The sequence below is a fragment of the Colias croceus genome, chromosome 25 (genome assembly GCF_905220415.1).
Source record: "Colias croceus chromosome 25, ilColCroc2.1".
NCBI lineage: Eukaryota > Metazoa > Arthropoda > Insecta > Lepidoptera > Pieridae > Colias > Colias croceus.
This window is the reverse complement of record NC_059561.1, coordinates 4,184,941-4,211,963: the sequence shown is the minus strand read 5'-3', so window position 1 is coordinate 4,211,963 and position 27,023 is coordinate 4,184,941. Positions and strand designations below refer to the sequence as shown.

Genomic DNA, 27,023 nt, shown 5'->3' with positions numbered 1-27,023 from the left:
GGTTACGTATAAATAAAGATTTGAATCCTAGTTACCTCTTCTGTAGCCCTTTTAGCAGTGATAAGAGCTCTGTTCAAGTACTGTATAGGTAATGCCACATGACCTAAGATGTTGAAGTCTTGAAGCGACACTAGTTGTAGTAAAACTTCGATACCTGAAAAAAACAAGTTTAATTTTTACTCTCAAATATATAACACTAGTTAAATGTACTTTTACAAACAACATTGTCAAAATTATCGCAGAAATAATAATTAAGGATGGGTGGGTTTATTTCGGGATTTTTTTTTTGAATTTTTACACTTTTGGGCGTGTTAAACATTGGTACATATATGACTCAAATGAAAGAGTAATTGACCGTAAATAAAAGCTAAAACATTTTTTTTATTATTTAATGTGTTTATATATAGAAAACAACGCAAGATAAACTGTACAAGAAAGTGAAAATCTTCTTCCAAATAAATTAAAATCAAGCTAAAATATTTCTTACAATTTAACTAGCTTTCCTCCCGCTGCTTCGTCCGCGTTTTCAAAAAAAAACCCGCATAGCTTCCGTTCCCCACGGGAATTTCCGGGATAAAACCTATCCTATGTGTTAATCCAAGGTACCCTCTATATGTGTGCTAAATTTCTTTGTAATCGGTCCAGTAGTTTATGCGAGAATACCATACATACATACATAATTACAAACCTTTCCTCTTTATAATATTTGTATAGATTAATATTTTACACTTACCAGTTGTAGAATTAGTAGTAACAACCATGGCCACTAGATGCCTATCGGCCTCTATGAACCCGAACCTGGCGGTTGTATGTGCAAATTGAGGTATTGGACTCGTAATGTTCACAACTAGCATACAGTTGGTTATTCTACGCATGTGCCCTGGAGAAAATAAAAAATAAAATTGAAAAGTTTGTTTTTTTGCTTTATTATGGTACAATTTGAATCATAAAGAAAATTTTATTAAAATAATAAATAAACATTATTTGTTACAAACATTTAATGACCCAGGCTCCTTATAAACTGCTTTTCACACTAAGCCTGTGTTCACACTAAGTTATATTAAACGGTTACAATGGCGTATACACGAATTCATTCAGCTTATTAGACATTATTTATCATTATATTATTTATTTTATAATACCTAATACAATTACGCTATGAAAAAGGAAAACAAAATTCCGACTTAAGTCACATTCATTTACACCAAATAGAAGAACTTAAGTCTTTACAAAACTTTATAAAAAAATCGCACTCAAGTAGGTTTAATTATTTTGAAGCTACGTTATTTTGCTAAATTATACCACAAACTTACCATTAACAATTATATTGACGACTTTGCCTTCTAAATCCAATAGCGTCACACCTTTTATATCTCGTTTATGACCTAGGATAAATTCTGTGTTCAAATGTCCTTTTTTATAACCCTGAAACAAAAAAGTTTCATTCAATAACGTATTTTGATTCGAACCAAACTCCTTTTCTTAAATAAATATTTTGTGTACAAATTTAATATTGATATATATAAATTATAGGTACTTACTTTGAAAGGAGTTATAATAGTGACTTTTCCTGTTACATTATTCGCTGTTTGTCCTTTGGCAATAGCCCACGACGAATTTATCATCAACATACCATCTTCGTTATACTGAAAAATATTACAACAATTGTTTAGAAATATGTAATATTTTAACTGAGAAGACTTCCATGTATTTTTTCCTTGGCAGAAAATTGATACCACTTTATATTAACCACTGCACTCTGTATAGTTTTACCAGCCAAATTATCAAATGTTTTCTTTATCTATAATTATCTACATTATTTTTTCACATATTGATTCCCATCTTGTATTCATATTGACTGGTTTTAACAGATTAATTCTTATAATTAGTATCAATAAGGATACCAATTACAAAAAAAAATATGAGAAAAAGCAATTCTTCTGCGGTTGGAATTCGCACAGAACATAGAAAAAACAAACAAAAAAAATTTTATTCCTCAATAGAGGTACCTGAAAACTCAACAGCGTATCTGCACTTTTCTTCCACACAACCGTATGTTTAGCTATAGCGGCAGCTTTAGGCAGGGATGGTATTGTAGAATTAACGAGTGCATTGATTTCTCCATAGAACTTAGTGCTCGTGAATAGATAGTCTGCGAGTAGACTGAACGCTAGATAGTCTTCCTGCCAGTTCATACTGCCGTTGATGGCCTGTAAATTGTCTTGGTAGCGCCACCTGGTGTTAAAATTTAGTTAAAATATGCAAAAATGTAATTGGTGGTTTAAAGTGAAAAGAAATAGAACAGAGATTATTTAATGATGATAATAAAGCCGAAAAGTTGTTTCTCATTTTTGTTAATATTTATTTTTTGAATATGACATTGAGTTTTGTAGTGCGTAAAATAGGTGTAGGATTCATAAGTTTTGTCCTTTAAGTATTTTGGGATGGTCCGTTCTATTAAATTCTAAGTACGCTTTGACACGTTTTTAAACTTAAGTACCAAAATACTAAGTGATACAATTTATACTATGGCATATGAAAAAGATATAAGAAAAAGGTTCAAAATGGGGTAAGAAATTTGAAATACATACATAACATTAAAGCTAGTATCCTTCCATCCCGGGAAAGGCGTATGTAAGCTGGATAATAACGCATATACAGTGTGTTCATGTGCTTCTGAGTACGCTTTAACTCGCCACACTATGGAGGTGGGACTAGCCCAGCCCGCGCGTACAAGCCATTCGCAGTACCAATCTGGTGAAAAGATGTTATTTTTTTTGGAATATAAAGAAATAGTTAATTATGTAAAAAAGAGCTAGAATTTCAGCAGACATTTTTTATGACAATCCATACTAATATTATAAATGCGAAAGTAACTCTGTGGTCTATCTGTAACTCAATCACGCCTTAACTACGGAACCAATTTGCATTTGGTATAGAGATATTTTGATACCCGAGAAAGTACATAGGCTACTTTTTACCCCGGGACATAGGATAGGTTTTATCCCGGAAATCCCACGAGAACGGAAATTATGCGGGTTTTTCTTTGAAAACGCGGGTAAAGCCGCGGGCGGAATGCTAGTACTGTATAAAAGAATCATGAATAAGCGCAGTATGTAAAACATAGTATTAACACAATCTCTGTCTGATTATGTATTAATAAAATAGTTTTACTTTATAAAAATTAATTTCCATTTGGAGAATATTAGGAAGGTTAGCTGGGTATACTGACTCCGATTATTATAATATAAGAAACAGGTTATCAGTAAATGCAAAGTGAAACTTAAAATGAATACGAAATTAACTCTTCTTATCTGTATAGTTACAATTTCAAAAATAAGAAGAAAGTAAAATTATAAGCTAATTTCGTTAATTAAAACTCAGACTTACATTCTTAATTACTTCGAATACAATTAACTATTAAGACTACGACAATATCACTAACCTAATACATTTAAATAAAAAAAACGCCGTGTGTCACTCGGGGACTGGGGCGGTTGCGCTATTGCATGCTATGCCTTCAAGCCTCACCTCCGCCCGTCGGAGTGGGGAGCGTGAGGTTTTTTCGTTACGGAATTTCTCGATTCAGTCCCCGCGCTCAAGGCCCGCGATAGAAGCTATGCAATAGCTTAAAAATCTTTTATTTTTCCTTTACATACCTCTCAACAAAAACTCAAACTCTCCATTCACAACCTGCCCCGGGTAATGCAACGTCGCATGGCCGGCATGATGCCATTTGCCCCGATGGTCCAGTTTAGCGTCAATGCTTATCTTCTGTGAGGGATCTCGGTTCGCATCCCAGTTAAAAGTTGCGCTTAAACGTTTTTCGGTAGGTGTCGATATGCGCAGGTAGGATATGTGTAAGTCGCGTAATCTGGGAAGAGATGGGAAGAGATAGAAAGAGTTGAGAGGAAAACTCTTTTTATAATAAGATCTTCTTATTTAAAAATTTTTTTTTTCTTACTTAAATTTATGACGCGTGATAAATTTTACGATATTGTCTACATGTAACAGTCTTAAGAATTTTTGAGGTTTGTCTGTATGTCTGTATAAATTAATTAATATATTTGAGAGATGATTCGAGATCTTGTCACTAACTAAGCATAATAAAATAATACACCAGGTTGTTATAAATATGACTTCTTCTTAGGCCGCCTTTACACCTGTAAGTTTTACTTACGTAAGTCACTTACGTAAGCTACTTACGATAAATTTTCAAGTGTAAACACTCGTTGTAAGTAACTTACTGTAATTTTTTACAACTTTCGTAAATTTAAAAATTACAAGTCTAAACGTGTTCGAGTTTGCTTACGGAAGCGAATCGCAGCTTATTGAATTATTTTGATAAGTTGAGAACTCACCAAAACAATGTCCTCTAAACAAAAACAAAATAAAATCTGGTCACCAAACGAGGTAGAAGCTTTAATAACCGCTTTTGAAGCACGTCCCATACTGTGGGACTACAAAAATAAAGAATACAAAAACCGCGTAAAAACAAATTCACTACATGTTGAACTTAGCGAAATGTTTAATATCACTCCAGATGAAATCATTAGAAAGTTGCATAATTTGAAAGGACAATTTAGCCAAGAAGTGACAAAATTAAAGAAAAATAAGAGCGGCAGCGGTACTAACGAAGTTTATGTGTCAAATTGGCGGTATTTTAATGCCCTTTCTTACGACTTGCCCTACTGATTTAATGTAAACGGGCGTGTAATAATTTATGTAAGTTTAAACTCACAAAAATTACGTAAGCATTATTTACTGTAAGTTTATTTTAAGTGTAAATGCAACCGTAAGTCAGTTACATAATTTTTACGAAAGTAACTTACAGGTGTAAAGGCGGCCTTACAATATACGTCTATCCTACATTTAAATTAAAAAAAATCTAACACTCTATAACAATTTTCAATACTTACTGATCAAAATGCACGTCCATATTAACATCTGTATTATTATTCAAATCAGCATTTAGATTGATACTGTATACCTTCCCACTGATATCTACTTCACCATAAGTGGTGAAATTTTGCTCAGATAGTAGCAGATAACGTATTAACGTTTTATAGGTGTCAGCGTTGTATTCACCCTGGAATAATAATATTTTGAGAAAATCTTTAAATATATAATTTTATATAGGATAAAAATCGATTCAAACGAAAAAGAAATGCTTAAGTTGAAGTTAATTGATTAATATAAAATGAAATAATCAGTTATTTCGATATGTATATTGTAAATATGGCATTCAAATAATGAAATGAACTGAACGATAATTTAAATTCGGATGTCGAGCGAAGTGAAAAAATAAATGAATCGTAGTCTTGAAAATTTACAATTTGGAATTTTGGAATTTTGTATTTCTATATAGGCCAAATAATTCTCAAAATGGAAATATAACCGAGATTCATTTTCAAATACAGGTCGCTCAATGGTTCATTTTTATGCAAATCATTATTTTTGAAACCTGAAGACCGATGTTATCTAACTATGTCAATCAACTAAAATTAAACCTTATTTCCAGGAACATATGGTCGAATTTAGTCAAACACAAGCAAGGCTCATTTACACTCATATTAGAGGTATTGGTTTAATTACCTCAGCTATGAATGTGATCTGTCGATTGTCCTGTGTGAATCTCGCATCAACAGCAATATCCTTGAAATGGCTGCTATTTATTAGTACTTTTAGCCGATGTGAAGCCATATTTGTCTTGGATTGATCTTGATACACGGCATCTACGTTGAAATCTACACCAGTGAACCAAACGCCATTTGCGTTTACCTACCGGAAAAGGTGGAATTAGGACTCTATTGTTAAGAGAATAAGGTTGATATTTGAAAAACATATACATTAAAATCGAGTGCCTTTTCAGTGTAGGTACACATAATAATTAATACTGTCTTTAAATTCTGCAAAAGTAAAATAATTATTACACTATCAGAGATTAATATCAAAATTCCAACAAATATAATAATCCTAAGTACCGTAAATCCTTCATACAATTTTATAGTTTACAGAAAGCACTACAGTTACTAAATCCTACTTCCTACTAATATTATAAATACGAAAGATTGTGAGGATAGATAAATGTTTGTTAAACTTTCACGCAAATACTACTGAACCGATTACAATGAAATTTGGTATGTAGGTAGATGTAGACCCAGAATAAGATATAGGTTACTTTTTATCCAGGAAATATAACGGGAGCGGGAAATATGCGGGTTTTTCTTTGAAAACGCGGGATTAACCTAACCTATCCAACTACTATATCTTTTCCTATTTTTTTTGGGAAATAAGTCCCTAATCTTACCTGAAACTCGTTGGGCCGTTTCTCAAACAACTTCCCCTTCAACATGCAAGGGTGTAAAGTCGGTAAAGTGACATTTAATTCTGCATCAGCATATAATTGTGTTCCCGGCGGAGTGAATAGGAAACCTGATATAAGTATGTCCCGCGATTTCGGGTTCACGTTTAGTAAGGCTAGCGCTGAGTATTTTGGTCCTATCTGGAGACAAAAATATATTAAAAATACCATATATAAAATAAATACATCTATACATATAATAAAATCGTAGTATATAATAATATAAGTTATCTATATTTTTTGGTCATAGTAATAATGCTATTGATAGGAATCTGGAATTGAGAAAAATACATTAATGGTGCTGGTGTTAAAAAAATATATAATTTATATGTTAAATATAGATTTTCTTGGTCATTATAATAAAACAGAAAACTAATAAATATGTATTGATGTTGTGCGTCCACTTAAAAAATAAATGAGTGCGTGTACTAGTGTACACACGTAAGAAGTAAAACTCCTTTATGACCTTATTTTTCAAAAAATAATTTACTATTTGCAACTTTACAGAAATACGTCGAATCACGCGTGGTTGGGATAAGAAAAAGATGGCGCGTAACGGAAAAATGTCACGCGTAACCCCAACCCCTATAAAGAAGTTTCACTTCAATAAATATAGAAAAAATATAAATAAATATTTTAGATAGTGTGGTGTGTAAAAATAAATATTCTCGTATAAATCGTTGGTTTTATTTCCAGTTATATTTATCTGGCCTCATTCTTTCCTATATAAAATAAGAAGTACTTTTTTACCTGTAATCTTACTTTTTTATGCTTTGATATGACCAGTGATCTTAATAAATAATGAAGTTGAATGATCTTCATTATGGACATTCAGAAGTATGAAAATAATAGTCTTATAGGTACCTGTTCAAACTGGAATTTCAATATAATCGGTCTAGCCCTATATAAATTTACTTCAGTATTTAATTTAACACCATTCAATTTATCAATGCGTCTAAAAAGAAACGTGAATGAGGGATCGAGTTTCAAATCCTTTGAAGAGCTCACGTTGAAACCGATGTCTATGTGGTTTTGAGTTTTCTGAAAAAAAAAGAAGTAAAATTATTATGTCTATAACGAAGGTAGATATTGCATAGCTATTGACTTAAATTATTCTAGACCTAAATTAGTGATATCAGTAAACATAGATGAAAATAACTTTTGAATAAACCTATGATAAGTCCTTAAGCAATATTTTTGTATGATTTTTTTTTGTGTAAATATTTTTATTAGTTTGTTTAATTTTTTGTTATTGCATCGTGTCATGTGGAATCATAAGTGCAATAGTTTGATATCGACATGAATGTTATCATTTTGATATTTCCGTTTACAGTTTACACCCACACAGATGTCAAAAAAATAAAACTATGCAGTTAGATAATGTTAGAACGGAGTTAGAATAATCGAGCACTACTGAATTTTATTTATTGGTGAAAAATGATAAGTATTCATACAATATCACAAAGTTTTAGTGGGTTGTGAGAAAACGTTTAATGGAATTTTATTATTTTGCAGAAACGAATGAACACTAAAGACTGTTGGAAACAGAAAATGGATAAAACTGCCGTGAGTTTTAGAAGTGATAATTTTATTATGTATTATAAAATTTAAAGTTACGGATACTTAATATTCTTAATTTTTAATTTAATCATAAAAAAATAGTAAATTGTTGTCTTTTTAAATATAGTCGTATGTTAATTTTGTTAAAATTATTATAGAGTTTATTTTTATGAGTTTATATTGTATTGAACAATCATTATATTAAACAAATAATAAAAGGTAAACTATCAGTATTTGTTAGTTTAGTATTGAATTAAAATACCGGTAGCAGCCCAAGATGTTAATGATTTTACATTATGTAAGGTAGATACTTACTAGGAAATAGGACGTTATAGTGTTACAAATAAGGTATGTTTATATTTGTAAGGAAGTTGAGTAAAGTAACATTAATGTAGGTTTGTTTAAAATTTTATTATGTTCATACTCCACCTAACTTTAGTATTACCTATTGGTATACCACTTACATCACTATAAAGTAATATTTTGTATAATATAGTTACCTTTCGTAAGAACAAGACTTTGTTTAAAGACAAGATTTATACGTAAGTAATTATTCTTATACGAAAACTTATACCTGTACCTAACTATTATTATTACATGTAATATGTATTCATTTGAAATAAACGAATATGATACTTTTTGTCCCTAAACACAAGCAAAATACAAATAGAATGGAAAGAACAAATGACCCCCCACCAGTATATGAATAACTACACTTACCACATTCCTCAAAACCGCATAGAAGTTATAAGAGGGATACGCTGTGAAATCCATAGCCAATTCTCCATACAAATCGTGTCTATAGTTCAAAGATCTTTCGCTATACACTCCTTCCATTTTTATAGTCTGTTTCGGGTTTTTATAGAACTGATAGTCGAGTTGCAATTTTGTGCCGTGTGTAGGACCATTTATGGTATAATATCCAACGAGACGACTTGCGAGTTGTTTCGTTTGGAAATCGGCGGTTACATCCCATTGCGTGACGCCGCCTTTTGATTTTACTTTTAGAGTACCTAAATGAGTACAAAAATGAGATAAATATTTCGGTAACTATAAAATTTAATAAATATTTCAATTGATCAACTCAAACTGCTTATTGTAAAAAAATCCAGATAATATTTTCTGTTATAATAAAATCGATCACGAGGCCATTGTCACGGTAGGACAAAAGACGCAGGTTCGATTCCCATCACGTGATCAATTTTTTCCAAATTCTAAGAGACATTAAATTATACAGTCAGTTATGTTTTAACCTATAAAGAAATGACTGTAATACGATTTTAAATTCTTAGCACTTTCATTTTTAATTTGAACCAAACATTCAAACCCTGGCTCAAACCAGACGCAAACTTAAAAAAAAAGTCATTCCAAATTCAAAAATCTCACCTGACAATTCAGCAATCCGTTGATCATTGACCACCCAATACGCATGCGGTATCCACACATAGCCATATTTAATATCATGCCGTTTTATTGACATCACAGTATCAAATTGTTTCCGTCCATCTACATCCAGACTTGCTTCTACGGATTTATCGTAAGGCTGGTTTCTGTATAGAGCTTTAGCTTTTATTGTACTTTCGGAAGATTGGAAAGTTAGTGCAGCAGTGCTTGATGTGTTTGATATGCTTAGGATCGCGTTGAACATGCGTTTTTCCTGGAAGATTTAACGTTATTACTTAAATTAGCCTATCTCACTATGTGTGAATCAAAGTTGAGATACTCGAACATCATAAGGAATTTATAAAAAGTTTTGTAAGTCTTTTACTAAAAATATATAGAAAAATTTATTGCTCAAATTTATTACTATTCCAAAAGTTTTGCCATTATTAAAAAAGTACAAGGCATGGAGTGAATTCAAGTTTCGGTAAGTATCTAGATTCCAGACTACTTCTAATTTAGAAAAATATAAGTAATGAATGATACGGCATTTTAAACTTCTACACAATGAAATCACTACTAATTCTTCCCTTACCTTACTATTAGGCGTATCGTATGAGAATCCCAATACATTAGTTGTTTCATTTCTATCCCATTTATATTGTAGGGCATACGTTTTAGCTGAAGGATCGGCTTTTTCCAAAGAAACTATATATTTCGCTGGTCCGCTCATTATAAAGTATGGTGCGTCACGGAGATTTGTCATGTTTGGGAACTAAAAGGAAAGAGAATATAATTCAGATGATTAGTAACTAATAAAATTAATAATTTGATGTTTTTCAATGATTTTATTATTGTAAGGGATTATAAATAGTCACACAGACTTTCGCATTTTATGAACTAGACAAGTTTGTAAAGACAAGTAACTTTGCACGGTTCATATATCTGTATGTTTCTCCAGCGCTAATACATAAATTAAAAAAAAATCAACCATACATAATTTCAATTACAATATTTAACAACAGTAAGTATATAAATCAACCATTTACTGACAATCAATGTTACTGTTATAGAAATAGAATATTACCTGATACGCAGCGCACACTTTAATACCAATAGCTTTATCAAAAGTGGACCAACTGCAAGTATTCTGTTCTATTCTATTCTTATTCAAGCCTTGTTGAGGTAATTCCTCATCTCCATGTAGAACTAGAAGCTCAGATCTAAAAATATAATATGAAATGTATGGGAGTTCCACAGGGGCATGTTTTGGGTACACTATTGTTTCAAGTCTATGTTAATGAATGCAAGATAACTCATTTATTCGTAATTATATAAAATATCGGAGTTTACAGTAAGAATAAAGAATACAGTTCAGCCCCCCTAGATAAGTGGCTTTCTATTAGCGTAACGTTTGATAGAATAGATTATGAATGTATGAGTATTGACGTAAGCTGTCGATACATTTATCTACAGCTTATGTCAATCTGAGTATTGACGTAAGCTGTCGATACATTTATCTACAGCTTATGTCAATCTCATACATTCATAATCTATTCTATCAAACGTTACGCTAAACGAAAGCCACTTGTCTAACCCCTCTGTTAATAGAGAGAGAAGACGAATAATATATTATAGAACATTTTTAGAAAATTGCTTCTATAATAAGCTCTATTAATACAGTTTTTTTAAAGTGACATGAAAAATGCCAAAATACTCACTTAGCAGCAAATATTTCCTGTTTATCCCTTGGCAGCGACAAATCAAGTCTCAACAAACCGACACCTCTTACAGATAATTTAACTTCAACTGCCGTAGCCGTGTACAATCGGGATGATAAGCGAATACCGCTTGATGCTAAAGAACCGGCTGCTACACTCATTGTAGCTGCTATGTTTACTGCTACACTGTAACGTATAGAGAATTCTTATTGAGGTATTAAAAAAATATATTTTCCAATAAAATATAGGGAAAAAGTAACCGCATATAGTCCAAATAGATAGACATATAATATACTGAAAAGTGTAGCCGTGTACAGTCGAATACCACTTGATGCGAAAGAACCCGCTGATACACTAAAACATAGCAGCTACAATGTAGCTGCTGTGTTTACTGCTATACAGTAACGTGTAGAAAATATGTATTAAGGTAAATAATCACGATTCTTTCTAATCATTAGAACATAGGGATAAATGTTGTCGTGTCGAGAAAATAAATGAATATGACTTAACGCTAAAGAACTGGTTGATACACTGCTGCTATGTTTACTGGTAATAATTCTAATAGATAGATACATTAAATATATTGATAGTGTGGTTATTAGTTTTAATCGATCATAATATAGTATATAACTAGCTTACCGACCGCGGCTTCGCCCGCTTTCTCTAAAACGATTTGAGATTTAAACTATCCTATCTCTCAAGTTGGATCGAACTGCACATGGTGTGCGAATTTTATTATAATCGGTTAAGTGGTTTAGGAGTCCATTGAGGACAAACATTGTGACACGAGATTTATATATATTAAAGATATAGGATGTAAACTAGCTTATGTACTATAATCCAGCCACATCATATATTTAATAAGATTTCTAATGTGATTTAGTAACAAACATCTGTCGATCATAAAAAGGTGTGAAATTTACCACAGTTTTACTACAATCTTCTTATATATTTAGTATACAATGCAAAAAATCATAACAAATCAATATAACAATTTGTCTGTCAATTGAAAATTTGTGTATAAGAAATTTAAACCTTCTTACCTAGGACGTATCTTTCCTTCAAAGTCCAAATTGCCGGAATGTGTATATTTATCAAGGACAGTACCGGACATCTTCGTATCAACGTAGCTAGTCCCCATGAGATTCATATTGAGGGGCAACCCACATCCAGTCGCTACTGAGAATGTTGTATCGAGGAAAAGGGACGCTTTGTTGTAGGATATTTCCTGTGAGAAATAATAAAGGATATTTTATATAATACATTTTTTGCTATGTAATTTTCGCCCTGAAGTAAGGAAAGTTATTGGTAAGATGAGAAATACTTTAATTGTTACAGGTATTGTGTTTAGATTATTTGAAATATAGAATCTAAATATTTTTGTAACATCGGAGGAGATTAGTTTCCCACAACACAATCTTAGTGTGGGGAGCAGTGTATCTTCATAAAGTGCCCATTATTATTATATAATATGCAAATTCTTTTTATTGTATTCAAGCTTATTGCACATTGTGATATGAAACAAATAAACGATTTTTATTTATTTCTTCTGAAAAGGAATCACACAAGCGATTATTGTTGCTATTTTAAATTATTTTTACCTTTCCTGACAAAATTTCCAATATCCTCAACTTAGGATCCAACTTCTGCAATGATTTCCTAATTTCATCATCGCCTTCCGCACTCCAGAACGATATTTCATTGCCAAACACTTTGATTCCCATCTCTGCTATGGGAAAACGGTGCTTAAGAGCATTATTTTTGTACCCAAGACCGTCGATTTTCCCGCGAATATCATCTGCTTCGCTTGCCGATCGGAATACTCGGAGTTTGTTTATTCTGTCCACTACTTTCTCTTTGTTTAGCGGTCCGTTGTTACCAAATATACTTTCGAAGTATCGTTCAAAGCCTTCTCCTCTTGCTTTTATCTGTAAATAAACATTACAAATTAATTAAATAATTATTTTGACGTCTGTTTTATAAACGCACTTAATTATTATTGGAAAAAAGAGCGTCTGTGCCAAGCACACGTGTCAGAAGTGAAACTTCTTTGGCAAGATGCAAAGAAACCAAAATCGTGACCTTACTCCATGACGTGACGGTATTGCCATGACGCGCCCTTTAAATTTTACTCACAACGCGCCTTAAGAAGTTTCACTTCAAAAATCTTATCGACATCATAATAATGTGATTTGATAGTTACCTCTAATAAGTTAATAGATTCACCAAACATGTCCACCGTTAAGTTGAGAGACAAAGAGCGTGGGATATAGGAGTCAGGTGAAAATATTACGTTTGCTTCATAATTACCCCCTGAAAAAAAACAGTTTGTTACGATCTCATCTTGTATTATTAACTGCAAGTGATCAATATTATATGGCACTTGCAGGTGTAAGCCGTTTTCAATGAAAAAGTGAGTATAGGTTATAACTTATACGTAAATTATTGGTTAACAAAAAAACGGATTAAATTATTTAATGGTGATTGTGATTACAAAAGAACAAGTTTTCTAATAAAGTTATAATTCAATGGCAATGTCCACATTTTAAAATAATTACCACTTCACAAGAATACCATCAAATATATGCATGTTTAAACTTACCAGCATTATACTGATCAAAGAACACGCTCTGCTCATAATTCCTCGAGAACATTCTAAAATCAGGATTATCTTCTAATTGTGGCATTTCATGTCCAGACAATAAGCCTTGTATTTCCACTCGTGAAGGGAGCGACGATTGGCCGAGATTGTTGAGGTGACTCCAGACGAATGTCGCCACTATTGTATTGGGAATAAGGGTGTTTTTAGTAGTTTGAAATAAGGTAAGATGTATGTATAGTAAGAAATGAGATAGGTATAATATTATATGGATGAGGTTTTGATACTCTAAGCAAAAGTCATAACTATTTAAATAGTAATAAGAGTGTTTTTACTTTGGAGAAATTAGAATTTTGTAATGTATTCTACTTCTTTAAAATATGTAAGTACAATGTAGATACTCTGTAAACAGCACTAAGAAATTGTTTCTCAAAAATTAGTTTTAAACGCTTAAGCTTAATATTCTTTTACTTTTTACCTTATTAATTTATGTGTATACTACCTACATAGCTTTTTAATGTTTAAATATAAACGTCTTTTGATAATATACACACCGGCACAATTAGCGGAACAGAAAAAAAAGTGAGACTATGAGATAATAACGCAGATATTTAACGAAAATGTAATTAGACACAAAATAATAAATTGATTAACATCTTTTAACAACGACTTTGAAAAGTCTTCGTAATTTTTTATTGAAAAAATAAAGAAATTTGAAATAAGTGAAATTTTTAGATGATTGTGAACCATCACAAAAGATAAAAAAAGTAAGCATTAGGCCGCCTTTACACCTGTAAGTTACTTTCGTAAAAATTATGTAACTGACTTACGGTTGCATTTACACATAAAATAAACTTACAGTAAATAATGCTTACGTAATTTTTGTGAGTTACATAAATTATTACACGCCCGTTTACATTAAATCAGTAGGGCAAGTCGTAAGAAAGGGCATTAAAATACCGCCAATTTGACACATAAACTTCGTTAGTACCGCTGCGGGCTGCCACTCTTCTTTTTCTTTAATTTTGTCACTTCTTGGCTAAATTGTCTTTTCAAATTATGCAACTTTCTAATGATTTCATATAACATTTCGCTAAGTTCAACATGTAGTGAATTTGTTTTTTCGCGGTTTTTGTATTCTTTATTTTTGTAGTCCCACAGTATGGGACGTGCTTCAAAAGCGGTAATTAAAGCTTCTACCTCGTTTGGTGACCAGATTTTATTTTGTTTTTGTTTAGAGGACATTGTTTTGGTGAGTTCTCAACTTATCAAAATAATTCAATAAGCTGCGAGTCGCTTCCGTAAGCAAATTCGAACACGTTTAGACTTGTAATTTTTAAATTTACGAAAGTTGTAAAAAATTACAGTAAGTTACTTACAACGAGTGTTTACACTTGAAAATTTATCGTAAGTAGCTTACGTAAGTGACTTACGTAAGTAAAACTTACATGTGTAAAGGCGGCCTTAAATAATTTAACCAGAAAATTAATGGTAAATTAATAACGATTGTTTCCCCCTCTTGCTCTGATTACGGTTTCCATTTGTCTGGGCATGCTACAGATTATGTTATCGATGATCAGAGAGCGTACTACAGTATTCAGGAATATATGGACGATAAAAACCCATGGAGGGTTGTCGCGTAAAAACCACAAGACAGTTCATTGGCATATTATGATATATTATGTAGTTAGATATAAGTTTCATATATTGTAATATTTACATGATGTTAAAAGAGCAACTATGGAGTTTCTTGCCGATTCTTCTCCATAGATACTGCTTTCCGAATCGGTGGTAAATGTTAAAAATACTTACCTATGTAATGACGATTCGAAAGTGCTACTAAATAGTAGTCTAATTGAATAAATGAATGTTTGAGTTTGAGTTTGAGTTTGATTTCTTGTTGCAACCGATCCCACTCCTCAAGTAATACGTTTCCAAGTTCATTCAGATTGTTGGGGGGTGGCATTCTGGATTTAACCCTTCTTTTTAGCAAGTCCCAGACATGCTCTATCGGATTCATATTGGGGGAATTTGCTGGCCACTGCATCACCGGTATACCTACGTGGCTCAGATATGCCTGTACCGATTGTGCACTACGACCACGAGCATTATCTTGCATTAGAATAAAGTCGTCACCAATAAATGGGGCAAATGGTACAACATGTTCTTCTAAAATGTCTTTGATGTATCGATCTGATATCATGGTCCCTCCTGTGACTATCACTAACTCCGTGCGAGCTCCCAAACATGTCCCTCCCCAAACCATAAACGAACAGCCATCATAAGCCACTGTGTGTTCAAAATTAGACTGTATGTGGCGTTCTCCTTTGTGTCTCCATATTCGCTGTCTCCTATCAATCAGTTTTAAAAGAACTCTGCACTCATCAGTAAAGAGAACCTGCTGCCATTCGATCAAATCCCAGACGATGTTCTCGCGCATCGGTTTCTGTTCCGCTAATTGTGCCGGTGTGTGTATCATGACAAATATAATAGTTGCACCTTGTATTTTTGAATGAAACGAATATTAAATTAATATTTACCTTGATTAACAGGCTCATGTCGTAAAGCATGGAACACCTTTCTTATAGTACCCAAGTTTGGACATCGCATCACTTGCAAATACGATGCGATACGAACTTCAACATCTACTAAATCTTCTCTAAACGTTTCAAGGAAGTATTCGCTGGAAATATAATTATGCAATAAAGTATTCGAAATTCCAAAAGATTCATATTCTATTCATGTCAAAGCAGCGTTGTTCATTGCAATTAAGACCTTATTTCGTGGTAATAAATTTCAAATTCTACTGTATCACTCATAACTCTGCCTTATAGAAGCAAGCAGTTTTGCTAAAGACAATTTTTGAGTTCAATAGTCTAGTTTTTTATAACGCGACGTTGCGCATCGCATGACAGCAGCAATTGCGCGCGACGTTGCCACTCCTTTATTATAAACAAACACTATGAATATTGAATACGCTCGCGAATGCAAATTCGGGGATTTTCTAATTTTGATATAATAAATGAATTCGTTTTGAAATACTTTATAATTTTTAGTGTTTATAGATATTTATAATGTGGTGCAAATTTTTTTTTGTAATAAATTATCCTGCTAACGCTATTGTATTTTCGTTGTTTTATTTCAAGTGAACACCCATACAATTTTGTCACGAGCCGCCTCTGGTTACTTTTACTTAATATATTAGTTACAATACCTAGTTTCAGTGCATGGTGTTCGTCTAAATGCATCAATAGCTGTCAGCCTCACTTGTACTGGAGTCAGAGAGTCACCGATTATATTCATTAGAATATCAGAAAATTCTTGTTTAAAACCACCAATGTTTCCTAGAGCTTTGATTGCTATTATGAGCTGAAATATGGAAGATTATTTAGTACATTGTATAATGAAATACTTATAATATTTTTTAACAAAGCTCTGAAATTGTAAAGCTATAGAAAGATTAAAATAGACGTTTCAGAGACCCATTTGACATACAAACATGAAGAAAAATAACGAATTGTAAAAAATACACTGTTATACATTTATATGGCCTTGAAAAAGAGAAAGACTTTTTTTGATACTTACACTATCTCTATCTCTTCTTTCCAAAGTGGGAACTCCTTTAGTGATCAAATCGTTTATAATATTTTGGAATTCTTCCAATATTTGCTTGGGAACCTCTTCTTCGCAGCATTCACGCACTACATTGAACATGATAAATGTAAATTAATGTTATAAAACAAGAAGATTTTTCATGTACATATTCATTGTTCTAACTAGGTTTGAGTTTAGATTTGTCGATAACACGGATGGGTGACGGTAGTACAGTACGATTCAAACTTAAGGCCTTAATAGGGGCTAGCGACCTTGCCAAGGCGGGACCGGGGGACCGGCGCGAATCTACCGTAGTAAAAGTGCGTATTAAAATTATTAAAAAAAAATATTTGGATATAGAATCAAAATTTAAAACAACCATGCCCTGTGTTTTAATTTCATAAACACACTGTTAAAACACTACAATAATTTACGTTATATTGACTTAGCGTTTTGTTTAAAGTCCAAAAATCGACCTCAGTTCATCATTTTTTTCCAAAAAACCTGATTGTAAAATAAACAAATTAAAACAACCATAGCCTTTATCATATTCGAAACTTTAATATTCATTTTTTTAGATTCACGGTTATAACTAGAGTTAATTTTCGGTATTAAATGGGAATTCTACCCGATTCAGGCCTTAATGGCGGCTCGGAACATCGTACGATCCGATACGCAGAAAACAATTTTAAGTATTAGCGGGACGTTAGGAGACCTGTGCGCCCCGCACTCGCACCTGCACCTAACTTCTGAGCCGCCATTAAGTTAGAATGGAACTGTAAAAGTCATGACCATTAAAAAATGCTTCTAAAAGAAGTCTCAATTAATTTAAAAAAAAGTGTGGCACTCGGGGACTGCCGCGGTAAAGCTATTGCATGCTATGCCTTCAAGCCACACCTCCGCCCGTCGGAGTGGGGAGTGTGAGGTTTTTTTCGTTACAGAATTTCTAGATTCGGTCCCCGCGCTCAAGGCCTGCGATAGAAGCTAGGCAATAGCTTAAAAATATTCGATTAAATAAAAAATACAGGAAAAATTACGCATTTCAATTTGGATCAACTGTTCTTTCGTCGCATTAGTGTGAGTTAGCTCAATCATTTACTCACGTGATTTCCCACTATGTCTACAGTACGAATGCGTCATTGATGATACAGTAAAACTGATCACTTTGTCATTTTTCTGTTTTTGTAAAAGTTCCAACATGCTCTGCAACATTTCCAGTTTTGGTCTGAAATTTTATTAATTAATATAGTCAAAATAGGACTTAATATTGATAATTGAAGGCGAACTTTCAGTATAAGCAATATAAGATTATTTTTCGTACTAATTTATTAAATTAAAGGTACAAATGGAAATTAAACTATATTTTATGGATTCCTTTCAAAATCTTTTATTTATAACTTGTGACATTCGAAACAAACTGATCCTATTAATATACTATTTGTATTAAATCAGTATTAGTCGGTTATTTATTAAGTCACCTTTTAAAATATTATTAATTTTTTTTCACAGATATACATACCGTGGTATCATAGCCATAGACATAAGCCACTCGTGTCGCGTATCGTTGTTCACTTCGTTCTTGATTATCATGTCTTTGATTAGTTCTACTGAACCTGTACTTGCTATGTATGGAAGTGCGTCTAATATGTGCTTTCTGTAACAATTTATTACATTTTTAAATTAAAATCTTAATACTTAAATATTATCAAACATAATATGAATAATATACAGGTCGATCAGATGATTTTATATAAGTACTAGAGGTCCGCCCCGGCTTCACCCGTGGTACATATTTCGCAATAAAAGGTAGCCTATGTCCTTTCTCGGGTATCAAAATATCTCCATACCAAATTTCATGCAAATTGGTTCAGTAGTTTAGGCGTGATTGAGTAACAGACAGACAGACAGACAGAGTTACTTTCGCATTTATAATATTAGTATGGATTTTGTATTTTTACATTATATTTTATACATTTAAAAATTAAAGACACATAACTGCTTTACACGGTCGTTTTATAATGTTCGAAACCGCGGGGTAATTATATAAATATCAATAAATAAATCGCGTTTAGAATCTGCAAAAAAAAACAGATATTTTTAATTTTTAATACACTGTACACGTCTATTATACATGTAACATCCCATTAAGAACACATATGTTTTAATTAAAAATAAAAAAACCGGCCAAGTGCGAGTCGGGCTCGCGCACAAAGGGTTCCGTAGCAGCAAATATAATAAATTACAGTTAAATCAACCTATCTCAAAAACTATAAGAGATACTTTGATCAAACCAAAAATCGTTGAAAGAGTTAATTAGCATGCATCACCTCTATTTTTTTTAGAATTTTATACCCCGTAGTTATAAAAATAGAGGGGGGGGGGACATACTTTTTACGACTTTGAGAGCTGATATCTCAAAAACCGTTCACTTTAAGAAAAATGTTTTTTAGAAAACTTTATATCATTTTAAAAGACCTTTCCATTGATACCCCACACGGGTATGTACATCGAAAAAAAAAATTTCATCCCTCAGTTACATGTATGGGGGGCCCCACCCCCAATTCTTTTTTTTACTATTTAGTGTCATATTTTTGTAGCGGTTCATACAACACATATTCCCATCAAATTTCATCACTGTAGTACTTATAGTTTCCGAGTAAATCGGCTGTGACAGACGGACAGACGGACAGACGGACAGACGGACATGACGAAACTATAAGGGTTCCGTTTTTGCCATTTTGGCTACGGAACCCTAAAAATGATACTGAAAATTTTATAACATCCTGTATATTATGCAAATACTTACGTAGCCCCAGCGCATATAGAGGGTGCTCTAGCAAGCAGCTGCGCGAGCGCAGGGTGGTGCAATTTGCGAGCTGATCTCACAAGTCTGCCCCACAGTCCTACTGTTGAACCACTGTCCATATTTTCATCTACTGTTGACATTTCGTCGTCTGTGTTCGGTTTTACTCTAAAAATTAAAATGAAATTGATAATATAGAATAGTCTTGGATAAGATCTTTCCGCGTTGCTTGAATCGAGTAAAACATATGACTATAAAAAAAAGATACGATTTGACAGTCTACTTGCCACTTCTAGAAAACTTAACTGCTACAAATAATGGGCAAAATTTTACGATATTAATTGTATACCTTTGAAAATATCACATCTTTAATCCATAGATAGATCATAAATAGAACGCAAAATTCCTTATCCAATACTCTAGAGTAAAGTATAAATCTTAAAATTAAAAGCATACTTACAAGCATAGTAACTTCAATACATCTCTCGCTGATTTCAATTCACCAGTATCAGACTTCCCGTATGATATATGATGATGGAGCAAATTCGACCGTTTATGAATGACTGTCCAAGCTGAAAGAATTGTAATTTTATTATTTTTGACGTGCAAAATCAACCAGATCCATAGTCAGCTTAAAATAATTGTCTGAAGCAAAACTCTGCCTACGCGTGTGATAGGCAGTTTTGTCACGTAGAATCCGATTGAAAGAATAAAGTTATTCCATACCATTAATTTTACATATGAGTTATGTTAAATAAGAAACCATAGTCTAGAAACGTGCACACATAATAATCAAAGCTTATATTAACTATTTTTCATATCCTAAAATCCAAGTATTATCAGCTTATGTGTTTATCTAGATTTACTTTTTAGAAATACCGCATACAAACCTTTCTTCTCGCTATCCACAGTTTCATCGTCAGTTTTATTAACTTCCTTTATAAGCAACAGATCTTGTATAACAGTGGTCATAGCTCCCGAGTTTCTGCCAGAGAATGGTTCGAACAGATGTCGTTCTTTGCAATTCACTGCTTTGTATACATGATGGTCGACTGTTATGCGACATTTGCTTTCCGATTTTAGGACTGGCCAGGTTTGGAATTTCTAGAAATGACAAGGAGTAACAAATACGGATGTGAGATTAAGTAAAAAAAAACATACAAAATCATCGCTTTATTCCATAATGTGACCTTGAAATTTAACTCTCAAAGCGCTTAAAGAATTCAATAAGAGAAATCAAAATTTACAATATCTTCTCAAGGGGCTTTACAAAATTAAAAAAATGGAAAAACTTGATGCAGTTGGTTTAAGATCTACCAATTACCATTGTTTAAAATAGTGAAACTTTTAACAGTTAACTGTTGAACAAGTACAAGTAGGTAAATTTAAATCATTTACGATTTTTAAATTATGTAATAAACATAAAACTACTTACACTTTGGAAGTCATATCGCACAGTTTGCAATATAGACATATATTTGTATCTATTTGTGCACTGTGATAGATCTCTCGTTTTCACCAATACAAGGCTGGTCTGCTCTTGGCCTCGCACTACGTAATCTACATTACAGGTGCCTTGGATGTCTTGCTGAAATTAAGATTTAAGAAGATTGTTTAAATATTAAACGGATGCAGTTTGATTTGCTACGGACATTCATATCACTACATTTGATATTTACCTAAGCTACTAAAGGTGTGATTTTTTAAATTGTGAACTAACTAAACATTAATTACATTTTTGTTATTTGTTTACCACAAGCGAGTTACATGTTGTTGGAGCAATATGCTATTTCTAAGTACTAAGTAACAGTACATTACAATATACTAGAGTAAGTTTTTATTATAAAACAGACACAACATAATCACACAATTCTATATTGTTCATCATCATATTGTCAAGTGCCATTTAAAATGACATTTAAGTAATGCAACAAACTGATCAATAGTTATATTTGAAACATACCTCAGCTCCTTTAAAATTGATATCAAATCTTTTCATACTATTCTGATAGAGAGATAGTAAGGCCCTTTTGAAGTTAACCACCCAGTCTTCTTCCCCGTCTTCCGGACAAATCTCTGATATAATACCATCATGAAATGAAAATCTGTAAAAAATAATATATAATTGTAATTAAATGTTGAATAGCAGCTAATAAAATTTAAATATTATTGTATTATTCAAAATTGTAACTGAAACTCAATTGAAATTGCTTCATCCATTCTGGAGTTATGATTCTTCAGACAGACACTTCAAACTTGTAACACAACTCTTTTTCCATGGGGTGTTACAAATAATATAAAATCTAGTTTATTATATCATATGTACCAATTTTCTACTTTATTATTAGTTTTGCTATAAAAACATAATTAAGTTCTAAAACAAAGAGACACAGAAAATGATCAACTGAGCTAAAGAAAATCTATTTTTCAGATAATAAAGAGTATGTGAAAGTAATATTTAGTTTACATCAGCCCATATACATTCCCACTGCTGGGACATGGGCCTCCTATGAAGGTACAGGCCATAATCCACCACGCTTGACAAGTGCGGGTTGGCGGATGTCACATGTTGTCGAACAAATATTTACTTTACCTGAGATCAAAAAGGGACAAAGCATGAATGAATTTCTCTGCTCTCTCCACAGGATAATTCTCATCTTGGTCTATGAGTGTTACATCCGCTAATCTAAGAATACCTTCACAAGGCCTTATGAATTGTAGTATTGCCTGAAAGCATTACAATTACATAATATATTAGGATGTCATACCATTATTATTGAGGACACAGCTTACATAAATATTACGAAGGATAGACAAAAAACAAATAGAATATTAGGGAGGCCTTATTAATATAAACGTTGTTACCTCTGTTTTAATATCGAGAGTTGATCGGTTATTACTTGATCCAGCGAAGTAGGTTTCCACATTCACTTTATATTCATAGTGATAGCTCACAGATGTTAAATAATTGAATTTTTCTGATGCTGAAAATGTTTCGAATAATACCAGTTTAGTGGATTTTACACCTAAAAACTTAGATTAAAAACTTCCCAATAACGGAGAGAATAATTAATATCAGAGAATGAGGGTCTAGGGGTGAGGTAAAGTTAAGTGATTTTGATCATTTTGATGACTAAAAATGTGTTATTTGTTCAAAAATAAACATCAATAACGTCTGAATGAAAATACAAATTTCAAAACAAACTTTGACATTAAGCCGGCGGTTTAATGTCAACTGTCAATTGTATTCATTGAGATAATATTAATATGGAGACGATACCGCCTACATCACTTATGTTCCACTCAACATACGTCATGTGGCGTAACTGCACTCAGTCGCTTGCTCGCTCATTGGCGCGAACGTCACGCTCATTTTTTATTTGTTTTAAAGTGAAACGCATCAAATATGCCTACGAATTATATCGACCGGCCCGCGAAGGCGCAAAAAAAACCGAAATTTACTTTAAATTATTTATTGTAAAAAAAATTACATAATAAATTACTCCTAACTTAACCTACGTCCCTCCCGTTCGATGTTAGAACTAAGAGTGCTCGTCCTCCTCGGCGGGGCAGCTGCAGCGTCGCGGTGGCGATGATTGCCGCAACACTCTCTGGAAGCGCAGGTGTGCGCGATGTCGCAATTCCTAACAGGTGCAGCTTCTTGGGTGGCCCCATGCATCCTCTAATCTTATATGTAGGTACATAACACCTCCCTCCTGAAGTTCAGCGATTATTGGCGGGCAAGGCTCGTTAATATCGCTGAAATTTCACCCTCCGCCGATTGATGTTCTATTTCTTCTTTTTGATTACCATGAACACTCGTAGTAATAGGCTTTGATGTACGCAGTCTCCGTACGACGTACCATGTCACTAGGGCAACTGCACTCGTTATTAATATAACATATATCGGTATTATGGAAGACTGCATATAGAGAATCTCGTATCCGTTGTTAGTACTGATAGGCATTTCCATTGATATAGCTCTGTTACTAGCGTGTAATTTATCCAAATTTATCGAATTCAACTTCAGAACTTCTTCATCTGTATTATATTGGCTGGAATCTGGCAGGTTTGCAATTTTCATTATCTGTCCTTTGATATGGTCTTCTCGATTGACTATCTTGAAAGCCTCCGTTTGAAGAATGCAGTTTTTGGGTATGGTGGCTAAGTAGCTTCCTTTAATGACGTCATATTGATCTTGCGAGCATGATAAGTGGATTTTTGATGGCTTGGGGAAACTGATGACGTAGTGGGCGTCGTCTAATTTTTCTAGTGCGGGCGCTCCGAGCTCCACAGGCGTGAAGAGACAAGATGCGACGACTCGTTGCGTGGTAATAAGGTGATACACGCAGTCATTTTTGGATCGATGATGGTTCAGCTTGTCCTCACATAGATACCCTAGGCCAGACTTCGGGCATTCTGCCTCCATGTACATAAAATCCTCGTTGTGAATTGCCACAAAAGGATAGGGTGGAATTAGGACTTTACTATCTTTATTAGGAACTATGGATAATTTAAATAATTCAAAGGTAGCAGGAAGGACAACCGGGAACATAAAAACTATAACTATATTCCTATTACTATAATAATAGCCTAGTTTAACTAAATCAAAATATTCTCTATAATTAACTTGAGGGATTTGCTCTTTGCCATAAAATTTGTGTAATTTATTTAGCATTTCTTTTAGAGAATTTGAATTGAACATAAGATGATGCGTACTTTTCGCACGAATAAAACCTAATAAATTTTCTAATCTATGTAATTCTTCAGATATATCATCTATATTATCTGATAAAATCGCTACGCGTTGAATTAAATCTATGTATAGAGTAACGTTTAAATTATTGGCCTTTAAATCATTTATAGCTATTTCAATTTTTTCCTGATTTTTAATTAAGTTGTTTAAAATATCAGATTGTTGTTCTATCCAATCTTTACTGAGGCTTATATGATTATTCATTTCTGTGACCAATTTATTCTCATTATTTTGTAATAATTTAATTGCGGTATCATATTTAATTGCATCTGTATAGTCTAGATTACCAGAAATACTTTTTATAACTGAACCTAAACCATCTATGAGACCTCTCTTTATGCGATTGGGTTCAAAAGTTTCCAACTGATTTGACAATTTAATAATCTTATAATGCAAGTGTTCAATATGTGAATTATAAAGCGAAAATAATTTATCGTGCAAATTAGGCGTTAATGAATTTAATTGATCCTTTACTATGGTTATACTATCACGAATATCCTTTAAATTAATAATTTGCAAAAATGAATGATAATGAGTGACAATTCTAGCAGTTCCAATATTAAATGGTAATATACCAGGTCCGTCATCCAAGCTAGTCAGGGTGGGATCTTCTGCTTGAATCTGGCACAGGATCAGAGGAAGGATTCTGTAACAATTTAGGTACCCTCTTAAGCCTAGATTTAGCAACAGCGCCATATTTCTTCTTAGTATAGATATGAATAGGTAAATCAGCCAGTACAGTATCGTGCGTAAAACGCGGTGCGGTCTTTTGTCGACTAGCCCTAGGATTTCTTACAAAAATTTGTTGATCTGGATAATACTGTATTTCGGGTTCGCGGTTCCTATTAATGTTTTCTGTAATTTGAGTACGGCGTTCCAAAGACGATTCATTAATAATTTTGAATACTTTTTGCATACTATCGCGATGTTCTTGCATATATTGCTGTAAGACATTTTCTGATAGATCGATATCTACAGGATCGCGGGGATCTAAATGACCGGTTATAATGTCAAGAGGCCTGCACTTCGTAAAACTGTGGATCGAACTATTATAGGCAAGAACAGCATACGGCATTAAGTTAATGATTAATTCACCACGTCGTTCAAGTTTTAGTAAACGTATGTGTTCTAATAAAGTTGAGTGAAGCCGTTCTACCATACCATTTTCGTTAGGTGCATGAGCTAATAACTTATGGTGATTTATTCTATGAAGCCTTACAAATTCACTGAATATTTGGTTCGTGAACTCAGGACCTCGATCCGTTACGACAGTCATAGGTAAGCCATGATGTGTACCAAACGTCAAAAGAGCCTGAACTACGCTTATTGCGGTTGCGTCCTTTAAACAATATGCTTGAGCATACTTAGAGAATGCATCTATTATAGTGAGATATTTCTGAGAATCAATACTAAGTAAATCGAGATGTACTATTTCAAAAGGTTTTGTAGGAGGAACTACGATTCTAAATTTTGGATTTACTGGAATTCTATCATATTTCCCTTGACCACATATGCTACACTCATTAATATATTTAGTTACTGCTTCCTTCATTTTAGGCCAAAAGTATTTCCTAGATAAAGATAAATGAGTTTCGTTAATTCCGCGATGGTTAGTTTTGCCTTCATGATAATTTCGTATTATTTCCTGTTGCTTAAAGTAATCTTTGACATTTTGCAATTCTAATTTTGTAAGAACTAAATCCATACATGAACTTTTAAAATTACTCTGTATTATTGGAACTATAGTACACATAGCATCAGGGGGATGAACTAGAATTGCAGTTTTTATCTTAGGATCTACATATTTTTTAATTAGTGAAACTATTTCGCTATCAATATTCGCTTTGTTAACATTAATATCTATCTTAGTATGATTTTCAAAAGGTTTTGAAATTATAGGCTTACTCGGTACTCTATCTATTAAAGTAATAACTATCTGTCTCTTAAATTTATTCAACGGGTGATCTGTTATAGGTATATCTAGAATTGGGTTCTCCGCGTCAGTATGAACTGTGACGGTGTCGGAATTTGCTGTAAGAGTACTTGATTTCGAATGTGCAGTAATCGTACTTGAATTTGAATTAACAGTAATTGTATCTGAACTTCTTCTTATTAACGAAGGTGTTGTTTCTGTTGGATTAACCGCTAAAGAATCTGTTTCCTCATTGTTAATTTGAATACGCGATAAAGCATCGGCGTTACAATTTTGCTTTCCCTGCTTATAAATTACGGTGTAATCGTATTCG

General features: G+C 32.9%; 1 protein-coding gene across 1 annotated transcript in view; it reads right to left on the bottom strand.

Moving 5' to 3' along the window:
* The window catches only part of LOC123703141 (apolipophorins), a 67,623-nt gene that overhangs the window by 27,930 nt on the left and 12,670 nt on the right, over positions 1–27,023 (bottom strand). Inside the window, exons 3-34 of the mRNA XM_045651044.1 lie at positions 22,887–23,005; positions 22,615–22,748; positions 21,985–22,126; positions 21,457–21,609; positions 20,912–21,125; positions 20,482–20,593; positions 20,025–20,189; positions 18,738–18,872; positions 18,322–18,443; positions 17,210–17,325; positions 16,839–16,993; positions 16,165–16,307; positions 13,628–13,804; positions 13,229–13,338; positions 12,627–12,953; positions 12,069–12,253; positions 11,026–11,211; positions 10,392–10,527; positions 9,900–10,079; positions 9,311–9,581; positions 8,645–8,937; positions 7,229–7,405; positions 6,311–6,505; positions 5,596–5,781; positions 4,920–5,089; positions 3,660–3,874; positions 2,592–2,754; positions 2,010–2,235; positions 1,542–1,646; positions 1,314–1,425; positions 734–880; positions 36–154 (exon numbers count right to left, since the gene is read on the bottom strand). Of these exons, the coding sequence (XP_045507000.1) occupies positions 36–154; positions 734–880; positions 1,314–1,425; positions 1,542–1,646; positions 2,010–2,235; positions 2,592–2,754; positions 3,660–3,874; positions 4,920–5,089; positions 5,596–5,781; positions 6,311–6,505; positions 7,229–7,405; positions 8,645–8,937; positions 9,311–9,581; positions 9,900–10,079; positions 10,392–10,527; positions 11,026–11,211; positions 12,069–12,253; positions 12,627–12,953; positions 13,229–13,338; positions 13,628–13,804; positions 16,165–16,307; positions 16,839–16,993; positions 17,210–17,325; positions 18,322–18,443; positions 18,738–18,872; positions 20,025–20,189; positions 20,482–20,593; positions 20,912–21,125; positions 21,457–21,609; positions 21,985–22,126; positions 22,615–22,748; positions 22,887–23,005 (5,390 nt within the window). The remainder of the gene's footprint in view (positions 1–35; positions 155–733; positions 881–1,313; positions 1,426–1,541; positions 1,647–2,009; positions 2,236–2,591; positions 2,755–3,659; positions 3,875–4,919; positions 5,090–5,595; positions 5,782–6,310; positions 6,506–7,228; positions 7,406–8,644; positions 8,938–9,310; positions 9,582–9,899; positions 10,080–10,391; positions 10,528–11,025; positions 11,212–12,068; positions 12,254–12,626; positions 12,954–13,228; positions 13,339–13,627; positions 13,805–16,164; positions 16,308–16,838; positions 16,994–17,209; positions 17,326–18,321; positions 18,444–18,737; positions 18,873–20,024; positions 20,190–20,481; positions 20,594–20,911; positions 21,126–21,456; positions 21,610–21,984; positions 22,127–22,614; positions 22,749–22,886; positions 23,006–27,023) is intronic.